Source organism: Carcharhinus amblyrhynchos, chromosome 10 (genome assembly GCF_965287045.1).
Source record: "Carcharhinus amblyrhynchos chromosome 10, sCarAmb.v2.hapA, whole genome shotgun sequence".
Classification (NCBI taxonomy): Eukaryota; Metazoa; Chordata; class Chondrichthyes; order Carcharhiniformes; family Carcharhinidae; genus Carcharhinus; species Carcharhinus amblyrhynchos.
The window spans coordinates 73421436-73447707 of NC_137333.1; the positions used below are offsets into that span (position 1 = coordinate 73421436).

At 40.8% G+C, this 26272-nt stretch overlaps 1 protein-coding gene across 1 annotated transcript in view; it reads right to left on the reverse strand.

Moving 5' to 3' along the window:
- mipepa (mitochondrial intermediate peptidase a) overlaps positions 1-26272 on the reverse strand; it is a 141963-nt gene that overhangs the window by 59735 nt on the left and 55956 nt on the right. The window contains exons 11-13 of the mRNA XM_080197342.1: positions 10041-10194; positions 9140-9217; positions 980-1184 (exon numbers count right to left, since the gene is read on the reverse strand). Of these exons, the coding sequence (XP_080053468.1) occupies positions 980-1184; positions 9140-9217; positions 10041-10194 (437 nt within the window). The remainder of the gene's footprint in view (positions 1-979; positions 1185-9139; positions 9218-10040; positions 10195-26272) is intronic.

Sequence of the window (26272 nt, forward strand, 5' to 3'; positions counted from 1 at the left end):
AGACAGAAGGTCATTGGTGAAGATTGTTGGGCCTAGGACATTACCCTGAGGGACTCCTGCAGAGATGTCCTGAAGCTGAGATGTCTGACCCTCCATAATCACAACCAGCTTCCTATGTACCAGGTATGACTCCAACCAACGGACTGTTTGCCCCCTGATAGCCATTGATTCCAGTTTCGCCAGGGCTCCTTGACACCATACTCAATCAAGTGCAGTGTTGGTGTCAAGGGTTGTCACTCTCACTTCACTTCTGAAATTCGGCTCTTTTGTCCTTATTTGAACCAAGGTCAGGAGCTGAGTGACCCTGGCAAAACCCAAACTGGGCATCACTGAGCAGGTTATTGCTAAGCAGGTGCTGCTTTATAGCACTGTTGATGAATCCTTCCATCACTTTATTGATGATCGAAAGTAGATTGATTGGGCAGTATCTGGCTGGTTGGATGTGTCCTGCTTTGTGTGTACAGGACATACCTGGCCAATTTTCCACATTGTTGGGTAGATGCCAGTGTTGTAACTATACTGGAAGAGCTTGGCTAGGGAAGTGGCAAGCTCTGGAGCACAAGTCTTCAGTATTATTGCTGAAATGTTACCAGGGCCCTCTGCCTTTTCAGTTTCCAGTGCCGCCAACATTTCTTGATATCGTGTGGAGTGAATCAAATTGGCTGGAGACTGATATCTGAGATGCTGGGGACGACTGGAGGAGGCCAGCTGTTTAAGGTAATTCAATAAAAACATCCTGCATGAATATGTCAAAGGAAGTAAAAATATACAGAAGAAGTTCCACAATCAACAGGCCATTGGAAAACTGAAAGAGAACTTAGTAGATAGCTTCATTTTTCCAAACTTTCCTGAAAAATCAGAAAATCCTAACATTATTAATATGATGTTAAGTATTACTATTTTCAAATCTACTGCATAAATTTTGTTTTTAGTGATAAAAGTAGAAGGGCAATCCTCCATTGAATCGGGAATTATCTACCTGTTATATGTTGATATCTGGTTCGCCCCAACATGGAATGCATCGCATGACCCATTTCGTGGAAGAGATTCTCCATCATCCCAGGGGTTAGAAGCGTTGGGGAGGACTTTGTCGGATGAGGCAGACTGAGCATCAGCACAACAACAGGAAGCTGATACTCTCCAGTCTCCAGCAATCGGCCACCCCGGATTGTAAAATGACAGTCCTTAAATTAATGCAAAATAATTTTTGTTCAATATTGTTTGAATGCTTCATAGTATCTATCATCAAGAAATTATCCCTAATAAGACAATATATGGGACACGTTGCTGACCGCAGTCGATGTGGCAAAAACTCAGATAACAATGGCGATAATAATTTATAAAATTGACAGCACAGTCTAATTGTATCAGTTTTTAAAATCATTTTATGATTACTTCTGTTCTAGAATGCAGAGGTTGTCCACAGCTCCAACACTGGTACTATGTGGTATAATAGGCAACTGGAAAAAAGTTAAAGTAGAAGCAAACTTGAGTCAATTAATTTGTTATGAATCAATTCCACAAACAAAAGCCAGTTATAATTTATTCAATTCAAGTACATACAGTTGTCTAGTGAAAGATGTGCATACCATCAATGCAATTTTTGTTACCTAACCTTCAAGATAAACAAAAGTCAAAATAGAATATGGGCTTCAAGACTTGAAGAGTTAGCATGGTGCATGTTTGGGATGTGGAAATGAGGATAACATTCTGAATTTAATGTTTTAGGGAAAGGGAGTAAACAGAAATGGATAACGACAACATTGATGGGCAAGTCAAATTTCAATGGAGATCTACTGGGTGTGAGCAACAGCACAGTGAGTGAGTTGCAGCTCCTGTACGATGGAGCATGTTAGGCTGGTGAGAAAGATATTAGTAAAGTTGAGTCTCGGAATGACTGGTTAAAATGTAAAGGGTCAGGTAATGTTGAAGAGGCTGCAACCTCTGAACAATAGGCTCAGGTTTTGCAACGCTTGCCACTATTGAGGGCCAGCAGGGCACTGCAATTTCCATGTGGGCAATTGTGCTGAAAATCCTAAGTTGCAATGCCCCCAGCAGCTCTGTAAAGCAGCAGGGAGATGTAATTTAACAATTTGAGGTAACTGTCCACAGGTCATACAGATTTCCACACAAATCTATTTAGGGCCAATATCAGCAGGCACGGAAACGGCTCTGGAGCCCATTCACATACATAAATACCACATCTGTTTATAACATTTAGTTGGCATTGGGGCGTCACGGTAGCACAATGGTTAGCACTGCTGCCTCACAGCACCAGGGACCTGGGTTTGATTCCCATCTTGGGTCACTGTCTGTGCGGGGTTTGCATGTTCTCCCCGTGTCTGTGTAGGTTTCCTCCAGATGCTCCAGTTTCCTCCCACAGTCCAAAAGACTGCTGGTTAGGTGCAATGGTCATCCTAAATTCCCCCTCAGTGTACCCGAAGAGGCTTTGGAGTGTGGCGACTAGGGGATTTTCACAGTAACTTCATTGCAGTGTTAATGTAAGCCTACTTGTGACACTATTAAATAAACTTTAAACTATGCTAATGATGAACAGGCAGATACAGGGTTGTGCTGTACAGGACCAGTTTTAAGATAGGCAGAAAATCTACAAGGTCGTCGAGACATCCTCAGTTGTCATTCCTACGCAAAAGATAAAAAAAGCACACAAACTGGGATGTGTGGCACAAACCTGAACTGCAGCCAAAAGAGAGGAGAGAGTAATGCATTGCTGAATCTCCCCAGAGTAGCGAGATTACAAAAGCCCCATACATTGGGAGCACCTATAAAGATAGGGACCATCAAAAAGAGGACCAGAAAATTCCCCAGCATACACTGTAAGGCCACAAATATCCTATCCAAATTTTGGCTGTTTAAACAAAAGGTAGATTATATTTTTTAGATTTATCCATTACAAAACCAGATAATCAAGCAGTGAAAATAAGGTTAGTCATTGAAAATGAGGGTTGCATTGAGTCAACACTTCCAACTTGTTTGAGGAACATCAGAAGGACCCTGTTAAGCTGCAGAGCATGGGACAGAATCAGCTTTGCACAAAGGTGAACTTCAGAATACACCATTTGAAGCCGATGACTTACAGACAACCGCCACAAGTCAATTGACCAATTCATCAGCAGGTGTCATGACAGGGGCAGTGAAAGGAGCAAGGTGAAAATGACAGCCTTCTGGATGCAGGCTGGCCTGAGTTATATTCAGTACTCTTAAATCTGTACAAAACCATTGACAGCTGCCTTAAAATCACAGTAGAAGTGCAGGCCAAGAGAACAGTTGATATAAATGTCAAAGTCAACAAGCCTAAATAAGGAGTGCAGGTGGCACGGTGGTTAGCACTGCTGCCTCACAGCACCAGGGGCTGGTTTCAATTCCAGCCTCGGATCACTGTGTCTATGGAATCTGCACATTCTCCCTGTGTTTGCATGCGTTTCCTCTGGTTGCTCCGGTTTCCTCCCACAGTCCAAAGATGGCAGGTTAGGTGGACTGGCTATGCTAAATTGACCCAGTGTCAGGGTGATTAGCAGGGTAAATGTGAGAGATTATGGGAATCGGTCTGGTTGGGATTGTGGTCAGTGCAGACTTGATGTGCCAAATGTTCTCCTTCTGCACTGTAGGGATTCTAGTTCTAATGTGACATGAGCAGCTTCCACAGACCCGAGCTTTAGAATACGAGTACACTTTGACTCGTCATCCTGAAAGGTGGAACTGCGAATTCATTTGAAGACCGTCTGCAAAACTGACCAAAAGCTAACTGAAAATACAGAGGGCAGGGACTGAGATTTTTCAAAAGATGTCAGAACAGATAATGGAGATAGTCACAGCTTAGTATTGATCGAAATCTTCAAAAAGTCTTTTTGGAGAAAAAGAAAGGCAGTGACATTGACACACTGTTAAAAACCAGAAGAAAGTATGAAACCGTTGAGGCTGAACAATACCTGCAAGCATTGGATGCAGTTAACAGCACTCGTGCAATATCCAAGATGCAGAAACCAAGCAAACCATGTGAGAAGTGTGATCTTCTGCACCCATCTCAAAGCTGTCATGCTTTCCAAGAATTTTGCAAGACATGCAGTCTAAGGGGACAATGGGTCCACCAATACAGGAAATCTGGTTCCCAGAGGTTACAGCAAGAAACAATCAAACTACAAGAGTATGTGTAGCATACTGGCAGCAACATAAGGAAGCACACCATACACTATCAACACAAGCACATACACAATGTTGACAGCAAGATAGGCCAAGGTGAAGGTTCAGAGTGGAGAAATCTTCAAGTCATGACTATGCTGTCAGTCCATGATCAGCCAGTAATGCTACAGTACCTTTGTTTGATTCTTATGTTCAAGGGAAAGAATTTTAGCTCATCCTAAAACTCTGCTGCTTTACACAATTTAAATGCAGCAATTATAAATTCCTCAAATGAAATAGAAAATGTTTGAATACGAGGCAGCAAGACAGGTGAATAAATCATCGGGAGGTTCAGCAATATCTGGAAATGGGAGATAAGAACAAAATTTGGCATTTCCACTACAACTCTCACCAATCTTCTACAGATGCACCACAGAAAGCCTTCTTTCTGGTTGTATCACAGCTTGGTATGGCTCCTGCTCTGTCCAAGACCACAAGAAACTATAAAGGGTCACGAACAAAGAAAGCCCAATCCATCATTCAAACCAGCCTTCCACCCATTGACACTGTCTACACTTCCCACTGCCTCAGAAAAGCAGCCAGCATAATTAAGGACCCAAAAAGAGAAAATGACACTGAGTATAAATGACCCTTTGTCAAAGTTGATTTTGTCAGCTTTGACAAAGGGTCAACTGGACTCAAAACAATAGCTCTTTTCTCTCCTTACAGATGCTGCCAGACCTGCTGAGAATTTTGAGTATTTTCCCTTTTGGTTTCAGGTTCCAGCATTGGCAGTAATTTTTTTTAATTAAGAACCCCTTGCGCCTGGACATACTCTCTTCTACCTTCTTCCATGGGGAAAAAAAGATACAAAAGTCTGAGGTCACATACCAGCAGACTTAAGGACAGCTTCTTTCCTGCTGCCACCAGACTTTTGAATGAACCTACCTCGCATTAAGTTGATCTTTCTCTACATCCTAGCTAAGATTTTAACACTACATTCTGTACTCTCTCCCGTCCTTCTCTATGTACAATATGCTTTGTCTGTCTAGCGTGAAACAACACTTTTCACTATATACTAATTAATACATGTGATAATAATAAATCAAATTATTCTGGCAATCGTTAACAAAGAGATATTGACTTAAAATCTAGACAAAAGTGCGCTTAGAATAATTCCAATGACCTTGAATTTCCATGTAGAAATGCAAAATTTACAAATCAGTATCAGATACGGCAGAGCCGTTGTGAGTGTTGACAATTTAGCTGTGTCTCTGGAAACCTGGCTGGAAAGGAAAGCACTCTACGTTTATTGATTGGAATTTCAAAGTTTCAGTGTGTTGTGGTTTCTCAGCAACCAAATACTTGAAATACATAATACAAGTTATGAAATGGCTACTTGAGTGTAACTGAGAACTGGTTAGGAAATTACTGCAGAGTCTGCTAATAAATAAACTTAATTTCCAAATAATTATACTGTCGCTTGGTAACAATTCTGTTGTCTGACATTTTCTCATTGTCCCAATTTGATCAAATCTACTCCAGCTGTAAATTTGCTAAGAGTTTTGTATCACATCACAATTATTAATTATATGTTCAAATATACGATTCATCTCCACTTTTGCGTTGAAATGAAAATATTTTCCAACTGTAAGTACAACTGCTTCTTTTTCAACAAAGTGCTTTTTGGAACCATCAATAAATCCCCATGGCAACTGCTACCATACCATAAACATATCACACACATTCATGAATCTATAAATCAACACTTTAAACTTCTAAGAAAGATCCTGAATAATTGCAATGCAATATTCTGCAGCAGTTTCAACAAGCATGTCCTGTAACTAATTAACTTGTCATTTGGTAGTAGAGTTTGAATATTGCATTGCAAAAGAGAGGCATGTTATCAAAGCTTTTCATCTTGCATTTATCAGGACAGCTACGCAAGATAAACCAACAGAAAACAGAATAATAGTTAATTCTGCATGAATAGGGGCCAATTCTTCAACACTTCTGTCATCAAGCCCACTCTATTTGGCTTGGCTTGCCCTGAGTGAGATAAATAACCAGAATTAAGTTGACCAATAAGAAAAAGCACCGGAAGTTTTCTGCTGCTCCTAAAGTTATTAAAGCATAAAAGTTAGGATAACAATGTCATAATACAATTTACATAATTCAGCCCTGTCCACAATCTTATCACAGTTTCACAGTAAGTCAATGGGAATGTCTTCTATGTTAACCAAGTGTTTGAAAATCAATAGAGTTAATTCTAACTTTCAATTGTTTTTTTTTAAAGACTTATCTAGTTCTTTTATACATCAATTTCCTCTATAATTCTCCTTTCTCTCCTGAACGTAGTAACATGTTGAAATACAGTTCTCGTACCCTGACAGCACTCAAGAACTTCAGTCATTTGATCAACCTTCATACATATGCAAAACTTGCTGGGGCTGAACACTAGGACATCATAAACAAGCACAATTGTGTCCTTACCTGAAATCTACTCTCATACAGATCTCATTTCAGATGGTCATTGGTCAGCAATCAGGATCGGAAATCTGGCTTAATATTTATGCGACTATGCAAAAGCCAATTTTAGCACTCTGCCTCATGCCCAACAATTAAGTCAATATGCTATTAGTTACTATTCCAGATGTCTAATATATGATCAATAGGACAGGACAATGGCACAGTGATGAACACTGCTGCCTCACAGCACCAGGGTCCTAGATTCGACTTCAGCCTCGGCTGACTGTCTGTGTCGAGTTTGCACATTCTCCCCACGTCTGTGAGTTTTCCACTGGGTGCTCCGGTTACCTTTCACAGTCCAAAGACGTGCAGGTTAGGTGGATTAACCATGGTAAATACACTGAGTTATGGGGTTAAAGTGGAGGGTTGGCCTGGGTAATATGTTCTTTTGGAGAGTCTGTGTAGATTCATTGGACTAAATGACCTCCTTCTGCTCTATAGGGATTCTATGATTCTATGGAGATGGACAGAATATCTGTGGCACGTCAATCATTAATTTTACACTAATCAAATAGCTAGCGTTTAAACAAAAGAATGCCTTTCGTACCAAGAAAGAAATACTAAGCAGGAGTTTAGACATTATATAAAGCAAGCTCAGTCAGCCCTCAGATTCCCATTGTAAAGCATTCTTTTTGATAGGTTATATGATTGAAATATTTGAGCGCCGCATTTAACAGACAAAGAATGGAATATGATTACGGTTAGCCGTATATATAAGCAGGCTGTCAGAATTGCAAATTATTACACAACTGCTATGAAAGGTGAAGGCATAACATTTTAAGTTTATTTATTAGTCACAAGTAGGCTTATATTCACACTGTAATAAAGTTACTGTGAAAATCTCCTAGTTGCCACATTCCGGCGCCTGCTCGGGTACACTGGAGGAGAATTTAACATGGCCAATGCACCTAACTAGCACATCTTTAGACTGTGGGAGGAAAATAGAGCATCCAGAGGAAACCCACGCAGACATGGGGATAATGTGCAAACTCCACACAGACAGGGACCCAAGCCGCGAATCAAACCCGGGTCTCTGGCACTGTGAGGGAGTAGTGCTAACCACTGTGCCACCGCGCTAATATTTTCGCTAGCTGACTGCATCAAACAACTCATCAAAACATGAAATTAAAACGATGGTAACTTTTACTGCATTTCAGCTTTCTACTCATTTGTTGTCATATGTACAAATACTTCATTAGTTTTATTGCGCGAAAGAGAGATCAGAGTGTAGAGCAAGGTTTGAAAACAGGCGCACTGTTAAATTTGAACTTTTCTTCTGGGGTTCAGTCTAAACAGATAAAGTGTGCAGTCAGATATTATGCAGTTGTGTGTCCTACGCGGAGCCGACTAAAATTGGAAGTGAGCAGAAGGGCAGAAAATCTGCCAGGACTACATCTCTTCAAGGTTTCGAAGGGATGTTACACAGGGAGATAAATTAATACCTGTGGAATAAAACATTTTGCAACCCTTTCAAAAAATCTGAGAATCACAACTTTTGGTATCCTTTCCAAACCCAGTAGAAGTAACAGGCATGCACCACTAGTTGGCAAAAACAAATGCGGAGGCATGAAAGAGAGCCTGTGGGCAAATGATGGTGCAATATAATATTTTAATCTTCTTTTTAATGGGTGGCCAAGTTAAAAGAGCTGAAATAGCTGGAGAATATTAGCTTAGGCACTTCATTGCACTTTTCCTAGATGTCGGTAAGTATGCCTGGCAGGATGTGGCAGCCATCACCAGCAGTGTATACTAAATCCAGCTCAAGCAAAATCAAACAACTACATGCTAATTGGTCAACTGCTGAAGCACAAAATGGACTGCAAGTTGAGCACATCTGATGCTGCAAGCTCATCTTCAATTTGCACCTCAAGATACTTCTGCTTGTACAAAAAATTATCTAATACAAAAGAGCTCTCTTGACCTGGGACCAGTCTGTTGAAGCCAGCTCGTTAATAAGAGCATTGAACCAATAAGGGAAAGCGAAGCTAAATGCTTCCCCAACCTAAGGGGTAGTATTATCTTGGATTCCACTGGTAGGTGTCATACCTAGCACAAAGGAAGATGGTTGTTGTTGTTGGACATCACTGCAGGAGTTCCTTAGGGGAGTGTCCAAGACCCAACCATCTTTAGCTGCTTCAATGACTGTCATAAGTTCAGGAGTGGAAATGTTCACTGATGTGGCACAGTCTTCAATATCATGCACAACACCTCTGATACAAAAGTCTGTGCTTGGACAACATTCAATTTTGGGCTGATAAGTGGCTAATAACAAACGAAAGAAAGAATCCAACATTCGCCCTTCAACATTCAATGGCACTGTCATCACTGAATCTCCCACTATTAATATCCTGGGGTTACCACTGACCAGAATCCAAACTGGACCAGCCATATAAATACACTGGCTCAGTTTGGGAATTCATCTAAAAGTTTGATATAAAATACATGAAACAAAATATTAGTGAGAACATACCTGATGGGGTTTGTCAGATCTGTGGAAGAAATCACAGTAAATGTATCCAACAAGTCCATCTGTTTCATCAACCACAGCCTAGCAAATAAGAATAACACTGATCATTCCAGCACAACTTCAAAACAATTTATGTTAAAGAATCACTTTGCATCAGACATTAATGACATACAAACTATTCAAAGGTTATTTTTTGCAGTATCTAATTTAAATATACTAAAACTTTTAAACTGAAGTATTTTAAAATTAGAACAGTTTCACCAAGCATTAAATCATAAACTTGATCAGGCAATCTATTCATTTTGGTGGAACTAATCATGAATAAAGACAGCTGGCACAAGAACCACCTGTCAAACTTAACTCACTTATCCCTTTATTGAATTCTAAAGGAGGATCTACTATTTTCAACTGCCCTTTAGTTCTGAGCCCATAATCCTCTACTCTCCCCAGTAGTCTGCGTAGGCCCGTACAATTTATGAGACTCAATAACATAAAACAGAAGAAACCAAAATTAAGAATGCTAATTTTCAAAGTTCTTCAAGTTTAAACATGAGGCCTCAAAGGAATAAACATATTACAAGTCTGCCAACATTAAAATCTTGTGATCGTTACAGGAGCTCAAATCTTAATAAGGTGGTCCACAACTATTTATAATAGGATAAAGGCGAAATACTGTGGATGCTGAAATCTGAAATAAAAACAGAAAATGCTTAAGACTCAGCAGATCTGACAGCATCTGGAGAAAGAACGCTAAATCAAGATGGTCCTTCGTCCCTGACTTGAAACGTTGCCTCTATTCTCTCTTCACAGATGAAGTTACACCTGCTGAGTTTTACAGCATTTTCTGTTCCTGTATTTATAATAGGAGTTTTACTACAGTTAAAGTACTTCAACATTAACTCACCAGTTTTCGGACATCATCAGACCAAACTTCCCCTTTCTCTGGCTCTTCTACATATAGTGAGACACCCAATAACTGGGTGAAAAGCAGATTCAAACCGTCCATACAGGCCCCCAAAGAGAAAAATGGGCTATACAGACAAGGCTCTATGTTAAACCTGAAAATTAGACCAAAAAGGAAGCATTAGGAAACCTGATTTTTAAAAACATTGAGCCTACTCACTTTCCTCACATTGTATTTGTATCTATTATAAGACCTCTTGCACATACTGTTCCTATACACCAAATATGATACAAGTAACCATAATTCACTTTCCATAGAATGGAAATTCAACATGAGGACCAAACTGCTGAAATGAATCCATTACTGGCTACAATTAAAGTACGCAAGGAATCTTGAAAATGGGTGATATAACAATTATCATTGCCCTGTTTTTTTTTGTTTACTTTAACACCCATCCTTTTATATTCCATCTTTGCGAGCTTTCAAGTAACAAGGCATAAGTGCAAAATTTTGTACGATTTAGACAGAACTACTATAGAGATTAAACACATAACAAGGACAGAGGATGCTGGAAAAAACTCAGCAGGTCTGTAAGGAAAAAAAAGCAGAGTTAACATCGAGTCCTTCTGGCTCTTCAGCAGAACTGACCGTATTAAATTTTAATGTGCAGCTACGAGAGATTGTAACAAAATGCAGCAAATTTAAGAAAAGACCCAGATAGGGTCTGGTGTGAGAGGGGGAGGAAGAATTGAGACTCCACAGACCTGCAGACAATTTGCACCACAAGTCAGTGATAGGCCAATAACCCACTGGGTTGTCATAGCAAGGTGAGAAGGTACCTGGTTTCCACAGTTTCATGCCAGAACCCCATTGAGAATTATAATGGACTTGATTCTAAAAGGAGATATTTCATAACATTCAGCAAAGATGCACTCCAGTGAGGAAGAAAGACTCTAGTGAAAGGATGGTTCATATAGGACTAACGAAGAAAATTAAAGAGACCATCAGGGTGAAAGAAAATAATCTGCAAAGGGTAGGTTAGTAGATCAGATAGAATTTTAAAAGCAGCAAAACAAAAACTAGAAAGGTAATAAGGGGGGATAAAAAAAAAGGGAGAAATTAGTGCATGAGAGGAAGTTGGCTAGAAATACAAAAAAGGTGGGTCCTCTAGGGAGAATATGGTGAATTAATAATGCGAAATAAGAAAACATGAAAGCATTGAACAGATGTTTTGTGTGTCTTCACTGTGGAAGACACAAATAACATTCCACAAATATCTGCAAAACAGTGAAAGAGAGAAACTTTACAATCAACAGGGGAAGCATACTGAGAAAATTACTGAACTAAAGGCAGACAAGTCATCAGGACCTAATGGACTTCAATCTAGGATCTTAAAAAAAGTGGCTGCTGAGGTAATAGATGCATTGATTTTAATTTTCCAAATCTCCCTTGATTCTGGAACGATCCTATTCAGGTTGGAAAATTGCAAACATAACTCCTCTATTCAGAAAGGAAGAAGGCATAAACTAGGAAACTATGGTTGGACTAACAGAGAAATTGCTGAAATTGATTAATAAGGAGGTTATGGTAAGACGCTTAGAAAATCTGAACACAATTAGGCAGAGTCAACATGGTTTCTGAAATCCTTAGAGTTCTTTGTGGAAGTGACAAGTAATGTGGATAAGGATGTATTCGGATTTCCAGAAGGCATTTGATAAGATGCCTTATCAAAGGTTACCATACAATAAGAGCTTATGGTGAGGGAAAAGTTATCATCATGGTAGTGGATTGGTTGGCTAACAGGAAGCAGAGAATAGGGATATATGGGTAATTCTAAGGTTGGCAAGCAATAATCAGTGGACTGCCATAGGGATCAGGGCTGAGGCCTCAATTATTTCCAATCTACGTCAACGACTTGATACAGGTACTAAACGTATAGTTGCTAAGTTTGCTGATAACACACAGGTTGCAAATTGTGAGGAGGTAGGAAAGCAAATTGTGAGGAAGACAGTGTCTACAAAGGGACTTAGACAGGTTAAGTCAGTGGATGAAAATTGGCAGATGGAGTATAATGTGGGAAAATGTGAACTTGTCCACTTTGGCAGGAAGAACATTAAAATAGTACACTATTTAAATGGAGAGAGCTTGCAAAACTCTGTGGTATAGAAGGATCTGGCTGTCCTGGTAATAAATCACAAAAGATTAATATGCAGGCACGGCAAGTGACTAGGAAGGTGAATGGAATATTGTCAAGGAAAATGGAATATAAAGGTGGGGAATTTTGCTTTAATTGGATAAGTTGCTGGTAAGAGCACATCCCTGTACTGTGTACATTTTGGTTTCCTTACTTGCGAAGCAGTTCAGAGAAGATTCACTCCCCTGATTCCTGAGACGAAGGAGCACTGAGGTACTGCCTTTTAAAGCTCTGAAGCAAAAGCTCCAAATCTCACTGTTCCAGATCGACAAATATTCCTCTGTTCACTGTACAATTACTTCAATTTTTTTTAACCAAAATGCACTACCTTATACCTAGCATTGTTGAATTCTGTCACTTTACATCCATTCTATTTATTAACATTCCCTTGCAGCTTCCTTTGGTCTTCATAATTGTTTACTATACCTTGTATTTCAAAATTGTCCATATATTTGGACACGATCTTTTCTACCCCTATATCCAAATCACTGACTTAGTGATGCTGCCCCAGAGCAAAACTCTGCCAGACAACGATATGCACTTCTACTCATTAAGAAATTACCCTCAACACCTAACTTTTGTTTCATAGAACATTACAGCGCAGAACAGGCCCTTCGGCCCACGATGTTGCGCCGACCAGCTTTTTAAAAAAAAACAACACTAACCCACTAATCTAAACCAATCCCATTTCGTCCATAAACCTATCCACAGATCTCTTAAACGCCCCCAAACTAGGCGCATTTACAACTGCAGCTGGCAGGGCATTCCAGTCCCTCACCACCCTCTGGGTAAAGAACCTACCCCTGACATCAGTCCTATAACTACCCCCCCTTAATTTAAAGCCGTGCCCCCTCGTGCTAGCTTTCTCCATCCTAGGAAAAAGGCTATCACTATCCACCCTGTCTAAACCTCTAATCATCTTATATGTTTCAATAAGGTCCCCTCTTAGCCGCCTTCTTTCCAGCGAAAACAACCCCAAATCTCTCAGTCTCTCCTCATAGGATCTCCCCTCCATACCAGGCAACATCCTGGTAAACCTCCTCTGCACCCTCTCCAAAGCCTCTACATCCTTCCTGTAATGTGGGGACCAGAACTGCACACAATACTCCAAGTGTGGCCGCACCAGAGTTGTGTACAGTTGCATCATGACGCTGCGACTCCTAAATTCAATCCCCCTACCAATAAACGCCAAGACACCGTATGCCTTCTTAACAACCTTATCTACTTGATTCCCAACTTTCAGGGATCTATGTACACATACACCTAGGTCCCTCTGCTCCTCCACACTATTCAAAGTCCTCCCGTTAGCCCTATACTCAACACATCTGTTATTCCTACCGAAATGAATTACCTCACACTTCTCCACATTAAACTCCATCCGCCACCTCGCGGCCCAGCTCTGCAACCTTTCTAAGTCACCCTGCAAACTATGACACCCTTCCTCACACTCTACCACACCTCCGACTTTGGTGTCATCAGCAAACTTACTAATCCACCCAACTATACCCTCATCCAGATCATTAATAAAAATTACAAACAGCAGTGGCCCCAAAACAGATCCCTGAGGCACACCACTCGTAACCGAACTCCATGATGAATATTTACCATCAACCACCACCCTCTGTCTCCTATCTGCTAGCCAATTCCTGATCCAATTACCTAGATCACCCCCAATCCCATACATCTGCATTTTCTGCAGAAGCCTACCATGGTGAACCTTATCAAACGCCTTACTAAAATCCATATACACCACGTCAACTGCCTTACCCCTATCCACCTCTTTGGTCACTTTCTCAAAGAACTCGATAAGGTTAGTAAGGCACGACCTACCCGCTACAAAACCATGCTGACTGTCTCTAATCAATTCATTACTCTCCAAATAACTATAAATCCTGTCTCTAATAATCCTTTCCAAAACCTTACCTACCACAGAAGTAAGACTCACCGGTCTATAATTCCCAGGGAAGTCTCTGCTCCCCTTCTTAAACAATGGGACAACATTTGCTGTCCTCCAATCTTCCGGTACTATACCAGAGACCAATGACGACCTGAAGATCAGAGCCAGAGGCTCCGCAATCACCTCTCTTGCCTCCCAGGGAATCCTAGGGTAAATCCCATCCGGACCAGGGGGACTTATCTATTTTCAAACCCTCTAGAATATCCAGCACATCCCCCGTATCAATTGCAATACTATCTATTTTACACCCCTGCACCCCAGTGTCCTCCTCAGCTACATTCATGTCCCCTTGTGTGAACACCGAAGAGAAATATTGGTTCAACGCCTCTCCAATCTCCTCCAGTTCCACACACAACTTCCCTCTACTGTCTGTAACTGGCCCTAATCTTGCCCTAACCAACCTTCTGTTCTTGACATACCTGTAAAATGCCTTAGGGTTCTCCTTAATCCTATCAGCCAAAGTCATCTCATGTCCTCTTTTAGCCCTTCTTAACTCCCTCTTCAACTCCCTCCTAGCCAATCTAAAACTTTCTAATGCACTACCTGAGCCCTCAAGCCTCATCCGAACATAAGCCTCCTTTTTCTTCCTAACCAACGAATCAACTTTTTTAGTGCACCACGGTTCCCTGGGCCTACCAAATCCTCCTTGCCTGACAGGGATATACCTATCACAGACCCGCAGTAGCTGCTCCTTGAAAAATCTCCACATCTCAGACGTTCCCAGTCCCTGTAATCTCCTAGTCCAACCAATGCTTCCTAATTCTCTCCTAATAGCCTCATAATTACCCTTCCCCCAGCTGAAACTACTGACCCGAGGTTCATGCCTATCCCTTTCCATCACTAAGGTGAACGTAATCGAATTGTGGTCACTATCCCCAAAATGCACACCAACTTCCAAGTCTAGCACCTGGTCTGGCTCATTACCCAGCACCAAATCCAATATAGCCTCACCTCTAGTCGGCCTATCTACATACTGAGTCAAAAAACCTTCCTGCACACTTTGAACAAAAACTGACCCCTCTAACGAGCTAGAGCTATAGCAATTCCAATCAACATGAGTAAAGTTAAAGTCCCCCATAACAATTACCCTATTACTTTCACTCCTAACAAGGATCGTCTCCGCAATCCTTTCCTCAACCTCTCTAGAACTTTTTGGAGGTCTATAAAAGACTCCCAACAGGGTGACCTCTCCTCTCCTATTTCTAATCTCCGCCCATACTACCTCAACAGACAAGTCATCATCAAAGTTCCTCTCTGACACTGTGATACAGTCCTTGACCAATAATGCTACCCCACCCCCCCCCTTCTACCTCCTTCTCTACTCCGGCTAAAGCATTTGTACCCCGGGACCTGCAACATCCATTCCTGACCCTGCTCTATCCAAGTCTCTGAAATGGCCACAACATCAAAGTCCCAGGTACTGGTCCACGCTGCAAGTTCATCCACTTTATTGCGAATACTCCTCGCATTAAAGTATACGCATTTCAAACCCTGCTCCGCCCCACCCCCACAATGCCGTGCATTGCAGTCCCCATCTATGCCCCCCTCACTTTCACCCCCTCTACTCAGGATCCCACCCCCCCCTCTGAATCAGTTTAAACCACTCCGCATAACCTTCACAAATTTACCCCCCAGGATATTTGTTCCCCTCTGGTTTCCTCCCTCTTAAATAGTTTTTAATCCAATTTGCTACCCTTACCCTAATTTCACAAGCCCTTACCATTTTCCATTAGCGTTCCATGTAGCATGAGGTCAATGGTTCTTTGTAAGTCAATGGGCTAAAATGTTGTTCTTATAGAGTCACTTCAGGCAGTGATATGTGGACCGCATTTATTCCACAGCGGCAGATAGTGCCACAGGCGGCTACTGGTGTAGCCTGAACGTGTTTCTTTAATGATATCAATTAAGAAACCCTTATGGACCTTGTAGATATCAGCCACACTGTTACCTTCCCTTGGGGCATTAGCTCTTTTATCTTAATGAATTTCCAATCTTTAAATCTGCTATGATTTCCCACTAAACCAATAATCTCCCAGAAGAACCCTCAGGTTTGTGAAACATAATTAATTCTCCCTTCAGAAATCCTTGCAGGCTGCTTTTTAGATATTATGCTTTCATTCAGTTAGTCATGTCATGTATAGTTAAAGATTCCAAAATTCTCCCTACTACAGATGTCAAATAACTGGTCTATAATTATAGCAAGTCTTTTTTCTGAGAATGGGTAATACATTAAACTCCCTCCTCTAGCATATATCAACTCTGAACTGAACCCTGAAATATAATTTCTGGGCCTTATTCAACCACTTTCTCAATTTGCCTTTGGATCCTTGGATGTTTCGAGTCAGGTCCTGGAGTCAGCCTAACATCTTTAACACTTTCCTTTTATTTATTTCAGCGTTATTCATGTTACCATTAACCATTTCAGGATCTATCTCTTCAATATCTTCTCTTCCATGAATTTAAGTATCTATTTTCATTTCCATTTATCTTCCATTAACACACTTCCAGGAACCTTACACCCTTAATATTTCAATATCTGATCTCCTGCTTTACTACATATCAAGTTTAATACTAAGTGAAAACAATTTTGTCCTGGTAATCTGTGCTCATAATATTAACTTTCATGGTTCTCTTTGGTCAATTCTCTCACTGACTTTCACTGTATTCTCTCCAACTCTGCAGCCATTTTATTCACCTCTGGATTACATAATTCAGACCACCTTTGTGTATTAAGAACTTTTAATCTCTTTCCAACCGCTTGTGTTTATTTTCTTCCTCAGTTTTGGTTAATTTTGCTTCCCCTCCTACAGCCTAGATTCACCAAATAAAATCAAATGTAATACCCTTGGTCTAATTGCCTCCTTCTGTGTTTTATTATCCCACGAAATGGCCATTCTCTCTTCATCCTAACAAAACATCATGACTTTTAAAAATTTCGATGAAAGCTTTTCTTGAGCTCTCTGATGCACTAGAAATTGCTCCAGCATTATAAGATTCTCACCTTAGCCATCATTTCCGATTGTTGATACAACTCTGGATGATTTGCTACGTTTGCAATGCATACCTTTAACGTCCTTTACTGTTTTGCGTAAATCTATCACTATTTCTTACTCCTATGCTAAATTTAAAGTTAAAATTTATTAGTCACAAGTAGGCTTACATTAACATTGCAAAGAAGTTACTGTGAAATTTCCATAGTCGCCACATTCCGGCACCTGATTGGGTTAATACACCTAACCAACACATCTCTCAAACTCTGGGAGGAAACGGGAGCACCCGTAGGAAACCCACGTAGACTCAGGGAGGACATGCGAGCTCCACACAAACAATGACCTAAACCTGAAATCGAACCCGGGTCCCTGGCACCGTGAGCTAGCAGTGCTAACTACTGTGCCATGGTGCTGTCCGCTAATTAGAAATCTTAAAATATTATTGACCATCTTATGGCTTTATCTGCCTTCACTCCTACTTTCAAGGGATTTTGTTTTCAACCTCTTCATGCAAACTACCACTTTTTAAAAATTAAGTGTGCCTTCCTATTTCTTATTACTCATTCTGCTCATCTGCTTAGACCTTTTGCTTTTTTCACAGTTCTCCTCACTGCTGCAAAACCTCATTTCTACATGTCATCAGCAAACTTTAAATTGTGCTCCCCAAGCCCGAGTTCTAATTGATTATGCGCATCAAGGGCAAAAATGAACCCAGCGCAGATTCATAGATTATTGCTCGTCTAACCCATCTTCAAATTAAGAAGGCATTTAACCTAACTCCACTGCTTGTCAATCACTTACATTGTCTTTTACATGGCTGAGTAGAATCTGCATTCTTACATTAAGATGTCAAACCTACATTTCACATTCTCATTTGTATAGATGTACAAGACAAGATCTGTTGAAAAGCTGTCCGGAGATTTTTCCATAAAAGTGTTGTTCTAAATATGACAAACCAAAGGAATGGCACATTGGAGTTTTATAGAAATATCTGGGTTTAGTGAAATCCATTCTCAAAATTAATGACTTTAAAATCATTATTTTTTAAAATCAAAATCAGATATCCAGATATTAAAGTGTGTAGGACATATACCTGTGGTACAATTATAAGGTTTACAAGATGGGCTGTAACTTTCAGTGGGTGGCAATTGGGTTGTACTGCCACTGCTTTACCTGGAAATCAGGCTGCTCCTATTTTGCTTGACCTGAGGCCAGGTAAAATCTGTTTGATGCAGGGGTTTCTCATGACCTACTGTCCAGAGTTGTAGGATGTGCCCCCTTTTTTTAAATGGCACCAGCTATCATAACACAGGTAAATTTAAAGTTCCAACTGCTTTGAGCAGCCAGGGAGAAGCTATGTTTATATACTAAGTGGGCACAATTGGGGGGGCAGGAGTGGGAGGCCAGAGGAAGTTAATCAATGGGGATGGCAGTCAAGGGTGTTGGATGTATAATGCACAGAGGGGGTTTGAAGAGGACAGTTGGGAGGCCCGATGGCGAGTCCTGTGGGAGGCTTGAGATGAGTCAGTTCCATAGTAACCCAGAAAAGTTGGTTTTAATTTTTCAAAATTGTTCTGCAACCATCACTATAATACAGTCAGAACCATCCAAAGTTTGATTTAAATCACATTATATGTCTCCCTGCATAGGGCAATTGTCTGCCAAAAGTTTGGCAATCCTTACACCTGTCACCTGGGAACTTTCTGGGGACATAATGTTGCCCCTGAGCTCGAATTTTCAGAGCCATTACATTTTATGATGTGGCACTACCGACTTGGACAGGGCACAATAAGAAGTCTCACAACACCAGGTTAAAGTCCAACAGGTTTATTTTGAATCATGAGTTTTTGGAATACTGTCGCTTCATCAGGTGTGGAGAGGTGGGTTCACAAACATGGCATATATAAAGAGACACAATAGCAAGATAATGGTTGGAATGCAAGTCTTTACAGGTACAGACAGTGCAAGTGGAGAGAAGGATATTCACAGGTTAAAAAGGTGTGAATTGTCTCAAGCCAGGACAGTTAGTAGGATTTTGCAAGTCTAAGCCAAATGGTGGAGATCACACAACATGAAACCCTCACTTGTGCCCAATCTGCCTGACAGCAAACAAGCTGCATTTCCTGTCAACGCAGTGCATGCACAGTTGTTCATGGAGTTAACTCCATGACATCATTGTGAAGCTACGGTGAATTTAATCACACTTATCAGTATAGCTACAAAATGTCTTTCTTAGAAAGATGTTTGCAAAGATGATTCAAAAGATAATTTGAATCATCATATTTACCACATCCCCATGATACTTGAATTAAGGTGGCTTGATATTTTCGATTTAGTTTTGAATGACTTTATCTAGCTTATCTCTGCATAAAACATGAGTACTTGGGTGATTTTCCCATTCAGGTACCATACCATAACCTCAGATCCGCTTCAGTGATTTGCATTTTCAATCAAGGACATACTGCATTCAATATCCTGAGGATAAGATGAATCCTGATCCTACTTCTCTCCCAAACTTTTAATGATGAATTATGCACGACAAAGTTTTTATTCAGGTGCAGCATATAAGTAGGCATGTGTCACCAGCCATTCTTGCACCCATCTTACTTTGGAAGAGACATTTACCAGTAACCCTGGATGATTTGATTGTTGAAGATCAAAGGGGGACTTGCATTGTTTTACTGAGAAGGTGGTGCATTTGGAGACAATGGCAGCAATCTCTGGGTTTGCAACAAGTAGACTCGAGTTTCCCAATGTCCCAGAAAGGTGTTTTTTAGTATTAGACTAAACAGTTGTGTTGTAAAACAATCCATTTACTTCGAAGATGAAAAAGAGTTGAGATCAAGGATCGCTAATTAACATTTCTACCCAAATACAAGTTTATTTACAAGATTACATGTTTCATGATGACATGGAGAAGGCAGCAGAGGAAGACATAAGAACATAAATAGGAGCAGGAGTAGGCCATCTAGCCCTTCGAGCCTGCCCCGCCATTCAATAAGATCATGGCTGATCTGAAGTGGCTCAGTTCCACTTTCCCACCTTCTCCCCATAACCCTTAATCCCCCTGCCTATCAAAAACCTATCAACCCGCGTCTTAAATATATTTAGCAAGGCAGCCTCCACCACTTCAACGGGTGGAGAATTCCAGAGATTCACCACCCTTTGAGTGAAGAAGTTCCTCCTCAACTCCATTTTTTTTTGAGATCAGGCTTTCCTACATTCAATGACATCTCAGACACACAGGGGGTGATCCCACTATCTCACCCCACTGGCTGGTTGATGGGCATTGCCAGGTAGTGCCAATGCATGGATCAGGGAGACAGCAGTAGCTAGGGGATGCAGTGACAGACAAATCTGTATTCTGTGCTATTGCAAAGGCTATGTGGGAAGGCAGGATCAAGTTACTGAGTTAGATGATAGGCCATGATCATAATGACGGGCAGAGCAGGCTCAAGACCGAATGTCCTCCTCCGGTTCCTATTTTCTATGTTTCAGCAAGCCTAGGCCCTGCTCCCTTACCCTTGCTGGCAAGAAACAGGTTTTGCATTTTGTTTTCCACAGGGAGTAAGATTTGGGTTTTTAAAAAAATGATTCTCTTCCATTTTCATGCTCGTTCGGCCCCTCAAATTTTTTGGTAAGATTGCCTCTACACTATTATGCTTAGCAAAGAGAAAAGGCTGCTTGACTTTATGAATCACAGCAGCCAGATGCAGGACGGAGAGAGTCTGTAGTCAGAGAGACAAATTCTGCAGCCATCTAAAGATTTTGGGAGATTTGTCTTGTGTTTATGTGGGGGAAGAAGAATCATTGGAACTATTGGTGGTAGATTAAGGAAACGTTTTGGAGATGGTCATAGTTTCCACTTGGTGAAACAGCAATATGGAAACCCATTGGGAGCTAGAAACAACAATGGAGTACTTACTAAACAGATTATAATTCCGTGGAGAGTGATGGGTAATGAGTACGCAAGAGAAAGTCACTTTCTGTAATTGAAGTATAAGCTGCCAAAAAAGAGTGTTCAATCTGTGGTGTTATTTAGTCACTTATTATAGACAAAGTTTTAAAACTTGAAATTGTGTTGTCATTCTTTGAGCTAACAATTGGGAATTCAAATTTATTTTTAAAGTTATAGGTCTTTACAAAGATCCTAACACTTGTTTTCAACTAACCTTGCATTGTGTTGAGATTAATGTTGGGATGCTTTCATGAGTATAACAAACGACGTGGCATATTATGTCAACATTGCCATTTTAATTCTGTTATTCTAACTTTCACAATGTAAGTTAAGTGGCATAAGTTCTTAAAAATCATGCAATTCCATCACCATGTTGCTTATAAAAAGACTGAATTGACTGTAGGAAAAAACATGGACACTTTACCTATATAAAATAAAGTTATCCATTATAAAATTTATTTAGTTCTTCTCCTTAGCAGTAAGGAGTAGAAAAGATCATTAAGTACCACCAGATAAGAAATCTGAGAAGTTTTGTTAAGTAGAAGTTTAGTAAAATTACATCAAGCAGCTTAGAGATTTTCACCAGTATTAGCTCTAGGAAGGATGCCTAATTAATGGGTGCAGTAAAACTGGTCCTACAGGATTCTATGATGCACTGCCAAACGTGCACATGGGTTAAAACATACAAACACAGTCTCTATTTAAGGCAAAATATAGCAATGTTGGAATCAAACAAAAAAGAACAGAAAACGCTGGAAAATCTCAGCAGGTCTGACAGCATCTGTGGAGAGAGAATAGAGTCAACGTTTCACGTCTGGATGGCCCTTCAGAGCTCTATTTAAGGTGACTTGCCTAATTCCTATCATGAACATTTCATTAAAGACCAACCAGATCACACAGAGCCTTTTAAAGCATTTTCTGTTATGGATTTATTTTTTCTGCAAATTACACTCTTAACTATGACAAGGGAGTCATTCAGTCATGCCTTCTAGACAAAAATAAAACTCAAGATTTTACTTGCATGGCACCACTTAAGAAATCTTAAAATTGGACAACTCCATCTATTTACCCAAAACTAGCAAACAAAACTGCGAATTTGTCTTGGCAGCTTATAAAATATTCGCTGATTCAAAAACAGCCCCCATATTCCAATATTCTTTGATTTAATTAATAGTTTCAAAGGAGCTAGACAATCTTTATCTCTCATTGAGAGGTGGTGCGCGACAGACTGGAGGGGCTGATTGTGGACAAGTCCCCAGGACCGGATGGAATGCATCCGAGGGTTCTGAAAGAAATGGCGGAGGTGATAGTGGATGCCTTGGTGGTTATTTTCCAGACATCGCTGGATTCCGGGGAAGTGCCGGAGGATTGGAAAACGGCTAATGTTACGCCGTTGTTTAAGAAGGGTGCCAGGCAAAAGGCGGGGAATTACAGGCCGGTTAGTTTAACGTCTGTGGTAGGTAAAATGTTAGAATCCGTCATTAAGGAGGAAATTGCGAGGCATCTTGAAGGGAATTGCTTGATAGAGCAGACGCAACACGGTTTCATTAAAGGGAAGTCGTGTCTGACAAATTTACTGGAGTTCTATGAGGATGTGTCTAGGGCGGTGGATAGAGGAGAGCCGGTGGATGTGGTCTTTCTGGATTTTCAGAAGGCGTTTGATAAGGTACCTCACAAGAGGTTACTGCAGAAGGTCAGAGGACATGGAGTTCGGGGTAGGGTGTTAGCGTGGATAGAGGATTGGTTGTCAAATAGGAGGCAGAGAGTGGGGGTCAATGGGTGCTATTCGGATTGGCGGTTGGTGACTAGTGGAGTGCCCCAGGGGTCGGTGCTGGGGCCTCAGCTATTTACCATTTATATAGATGATCTGGAGGAGGGAACCGAGTGTAGGGTGTCGAAATTTGCTGATGACACCAAGATTGGGGGAAAGGCAAATTGTGCGGAGGGTGTGGAGAGTCTGCAGAAGGATCTAGATAGGCTGGGCGAATGGGCCAGGAAATGGCAAATGGAATTTAATGTTGGCAAGTGTGAGGTGGTCCACTTTGGTAGGAAGAATGGTAGGAAGGACTATTACTTACGTGGCGAAAAACTGCAGCAGGCGACAGTGCAGAGGGACCTCGGGGTCCTTGTGCATGAGTCGCAAAAACCCAGCCTGCAGGTGCAGCAGGTGGTCAGGAAGGCGAATGGGATGCTGGCCTTCATAGCGAGGGGGATTGAATATAAAAGTAGGGAGGTCTTGCTGCAGCTGTATAGGGCATTGGTGAGGCCGCAGCTGGAGTACTGTGTGCAGTTTTGGTCGCCGTACTTATGCAAGGATATTTTGGCCTTGGAGGGAGTGCAGAGGAGGTTTACTAGGCTGATACCGGAGTTGAGGGGGTTGAGCTATGAGGAGAGGCTGAATAAACTAGGCTTGTACTCGTTAGAGTTTAGAAGAATGAGGGGAGATCTCATTGAGACGTATAAGATGATGAATGGGATGGATAGGATAGAGGTGGAAAGACTCTTCCCGCTCAAAAAAGACAGTAGGACTAGGGGGCACAGCCTCAAGATAAAGGGGGGGCAGTTCAGAACGGAGTTGAGGAGGAACTTCTTCACTCAAAGGGTGGTGAATCTCTGGAATTCTCTGCCCGTTGAAGTGGTGGAGGCTGCCTCGCTAAATATTTTTAAGAAGCGGGTTGATGGGTTTTTGATAAGAGAGGGGATTAAGGGTTATGGGGAGAGGGCGGGAAAGTGGAACTGAGCCACGACAGATCAGCCATGATCTTATTGAATGGCGGGGCAGGCTCGAAGGGCCAGATGGCCTACTCCTGCTCCTATTTCTTATGTTCTTATGTTCTTAACCATTTGTTAAGACAAACTGTAAGAGACAATACTGCGGATTGCAAGCTATATATACATTCCTATTTTTGAAGAAATATTATTCTTTTGATACATTTTACATAAAAAGAGTAGTCAAGGTAGTATTAACATTCAAGTGGTGTTGTATCTGTGAGACACATACACAAAAAGCTTAAAAATATACCATTTTTTCATTTTAAGACCCCCAAAGATGCCGTGTAAGCCCCAACACTTAAAAAACTATGTAACCAAACAAAAGGAAGTGTCTTTTTAAAAACCTAGAGTGTGCAAACTTTAGTTACTGTTGCTCGTGAAATCCATGGCTTTCACACACCTGACATCTGCACCTCTTGATCTTCTATCAAAAAACCTATTCTTTTCAACTGTCAAGAAAAATCTGCATCCCATTTTACCTGTCAGCCAGCAGAGAAGATAGTACTTCAATAGTTGCATGAAAACTTGAAAGAGAAGAATATTAAAACCTCAAGAGATGTGTGTCACTGGATACTACAGGGCAAAAGGACTGGGAATCAGAGAAATCCCTCTCATAATTCACCTTTTTGTTATTAACCCACATGAAATTCAAAACTTTGCCTCGAGCTCTGCATGTTGAGAACAGATATGCAGGATCGAAGTAATTACATGTCGAGGGTAAGCAAGATTATTTTGGGCTAAGCAATGGTTTATTTTTCCCATCCCTAGGATTAGATTTGCTTGCTTGAGGTGGACAAAAACAATTTGGACTGTGCTCAAGAGATACAATGAAATGTGAAGATAATCTGAGTTCTAATGTTAGTTTTGTAGCAGTTAGACCAAGTAGAATTCATGTAATTGTACAGAAATTACAAGAAAACATTCCATTCAATAAAACCAACCTAAATGTTCACCATGATGTGGAGATGCCGGCATTGGACTGGGGTAAACACAGTAAGAAGTCTCACAACACCAAGTTAAAGTCCAACAAGTTTATTTGGTAGTAAACGCAACTAGCTTTCGGGGTTTGCCCTTCGTCAGGTGAGTGGGAGTTCATCCGACGAAGGGGCAAACCCTGAAAGCTAGTGACATTTACTACCAAATAAACCTGTTGGACTTCAACATAATGTTGTGAGACTTTTTAAATGTTCATCACCCAGGAGCAGTAACCTTACTCCCATGTGACCCCTCTGTTTCTGTATCCCTTATCGATTTTCCTTTAGCCTATCTAATTTTTTAAATGCTAACGTAGAAATGGATATTAACTCAGCAGGAAGAGAGAATGGGTAGGTCTAACCCACTCATTCCTTCTGTCAAAACTGGAAGTAGGGAGGTTGGACTTGGGATTCCTATTTTTAACATTTCATCTAAACTAAACCTGCCTGTTTTGAAGGTTAAGATTCCTCCCATAGTGTCTGCTTCAACTGTTAACCTCAGTGGGGTATTTAACAGCCTCACAACTCTGCTGTGTCTAATAAAATACTCGCTCTCTGTTCTGAATTTCTTGACTTAATCTCATGTCTATGCCCCATTGTTTTAGACCCACAACCTCTAGAAATAGTTCTTGTTCCATCCATTCATAATTGAAACACCTCAATCAAGTCACCTTGCAGTTCTAACAAAAAAATTGGTTTTTCAAGCCTTCAAACAACTTCTGAAACAAAGGTTTCAGAATTTCAGGCCAGTTCAGATTTTTCCATTATATATCTCCTGGGGGAAGGAGCATTGTTCTACATATTGTTCATGCTTGAATAACTTAAATATAAAAAATAATACAGTTGAGAAGACTGTTAGAAAGTGATGCATGATCCCTGGAGTACAAAAGGAAAGAGGTTATTCTAATCTTTTATAAAACACCAATAAGGCTTCATCTGGCACCAGAACTCTCCTGCCTCAGAATCGACAACGTTGAACTTGATTGGGAAAATCCTGCCCAATTTGGAGCACTATACTTTGGGAAGGATGTCAAGACCTTACAGTGGGTGCAAAGGATAGTTACTAGAATGGTGGCAGAGTGACGGACATCAAATACACGGGGAAACCAGAGAAAATGTTCTCCTTAGCATAGGAAAGTTCAGGAACATTTTGATATGGATGTTCAAAACCATGAGGTTTTTTTTGAGCACGTTAAGTAAAAAGGAGGAACTGTTTCCAGCGGCAGAAAGGTCAGTAACCAGAGGACATAGATTGATGAGCATCAGTAAAAGAGTCAGCAATGACGCGAGTTATGATGATCTGGAATGCATTGCTTGAAAGGGTGGTGGAAGCAAAGTCAATAATAACTTTGTAAAGGGAATTAGATAGCTATTTGGGAGCAGAAGC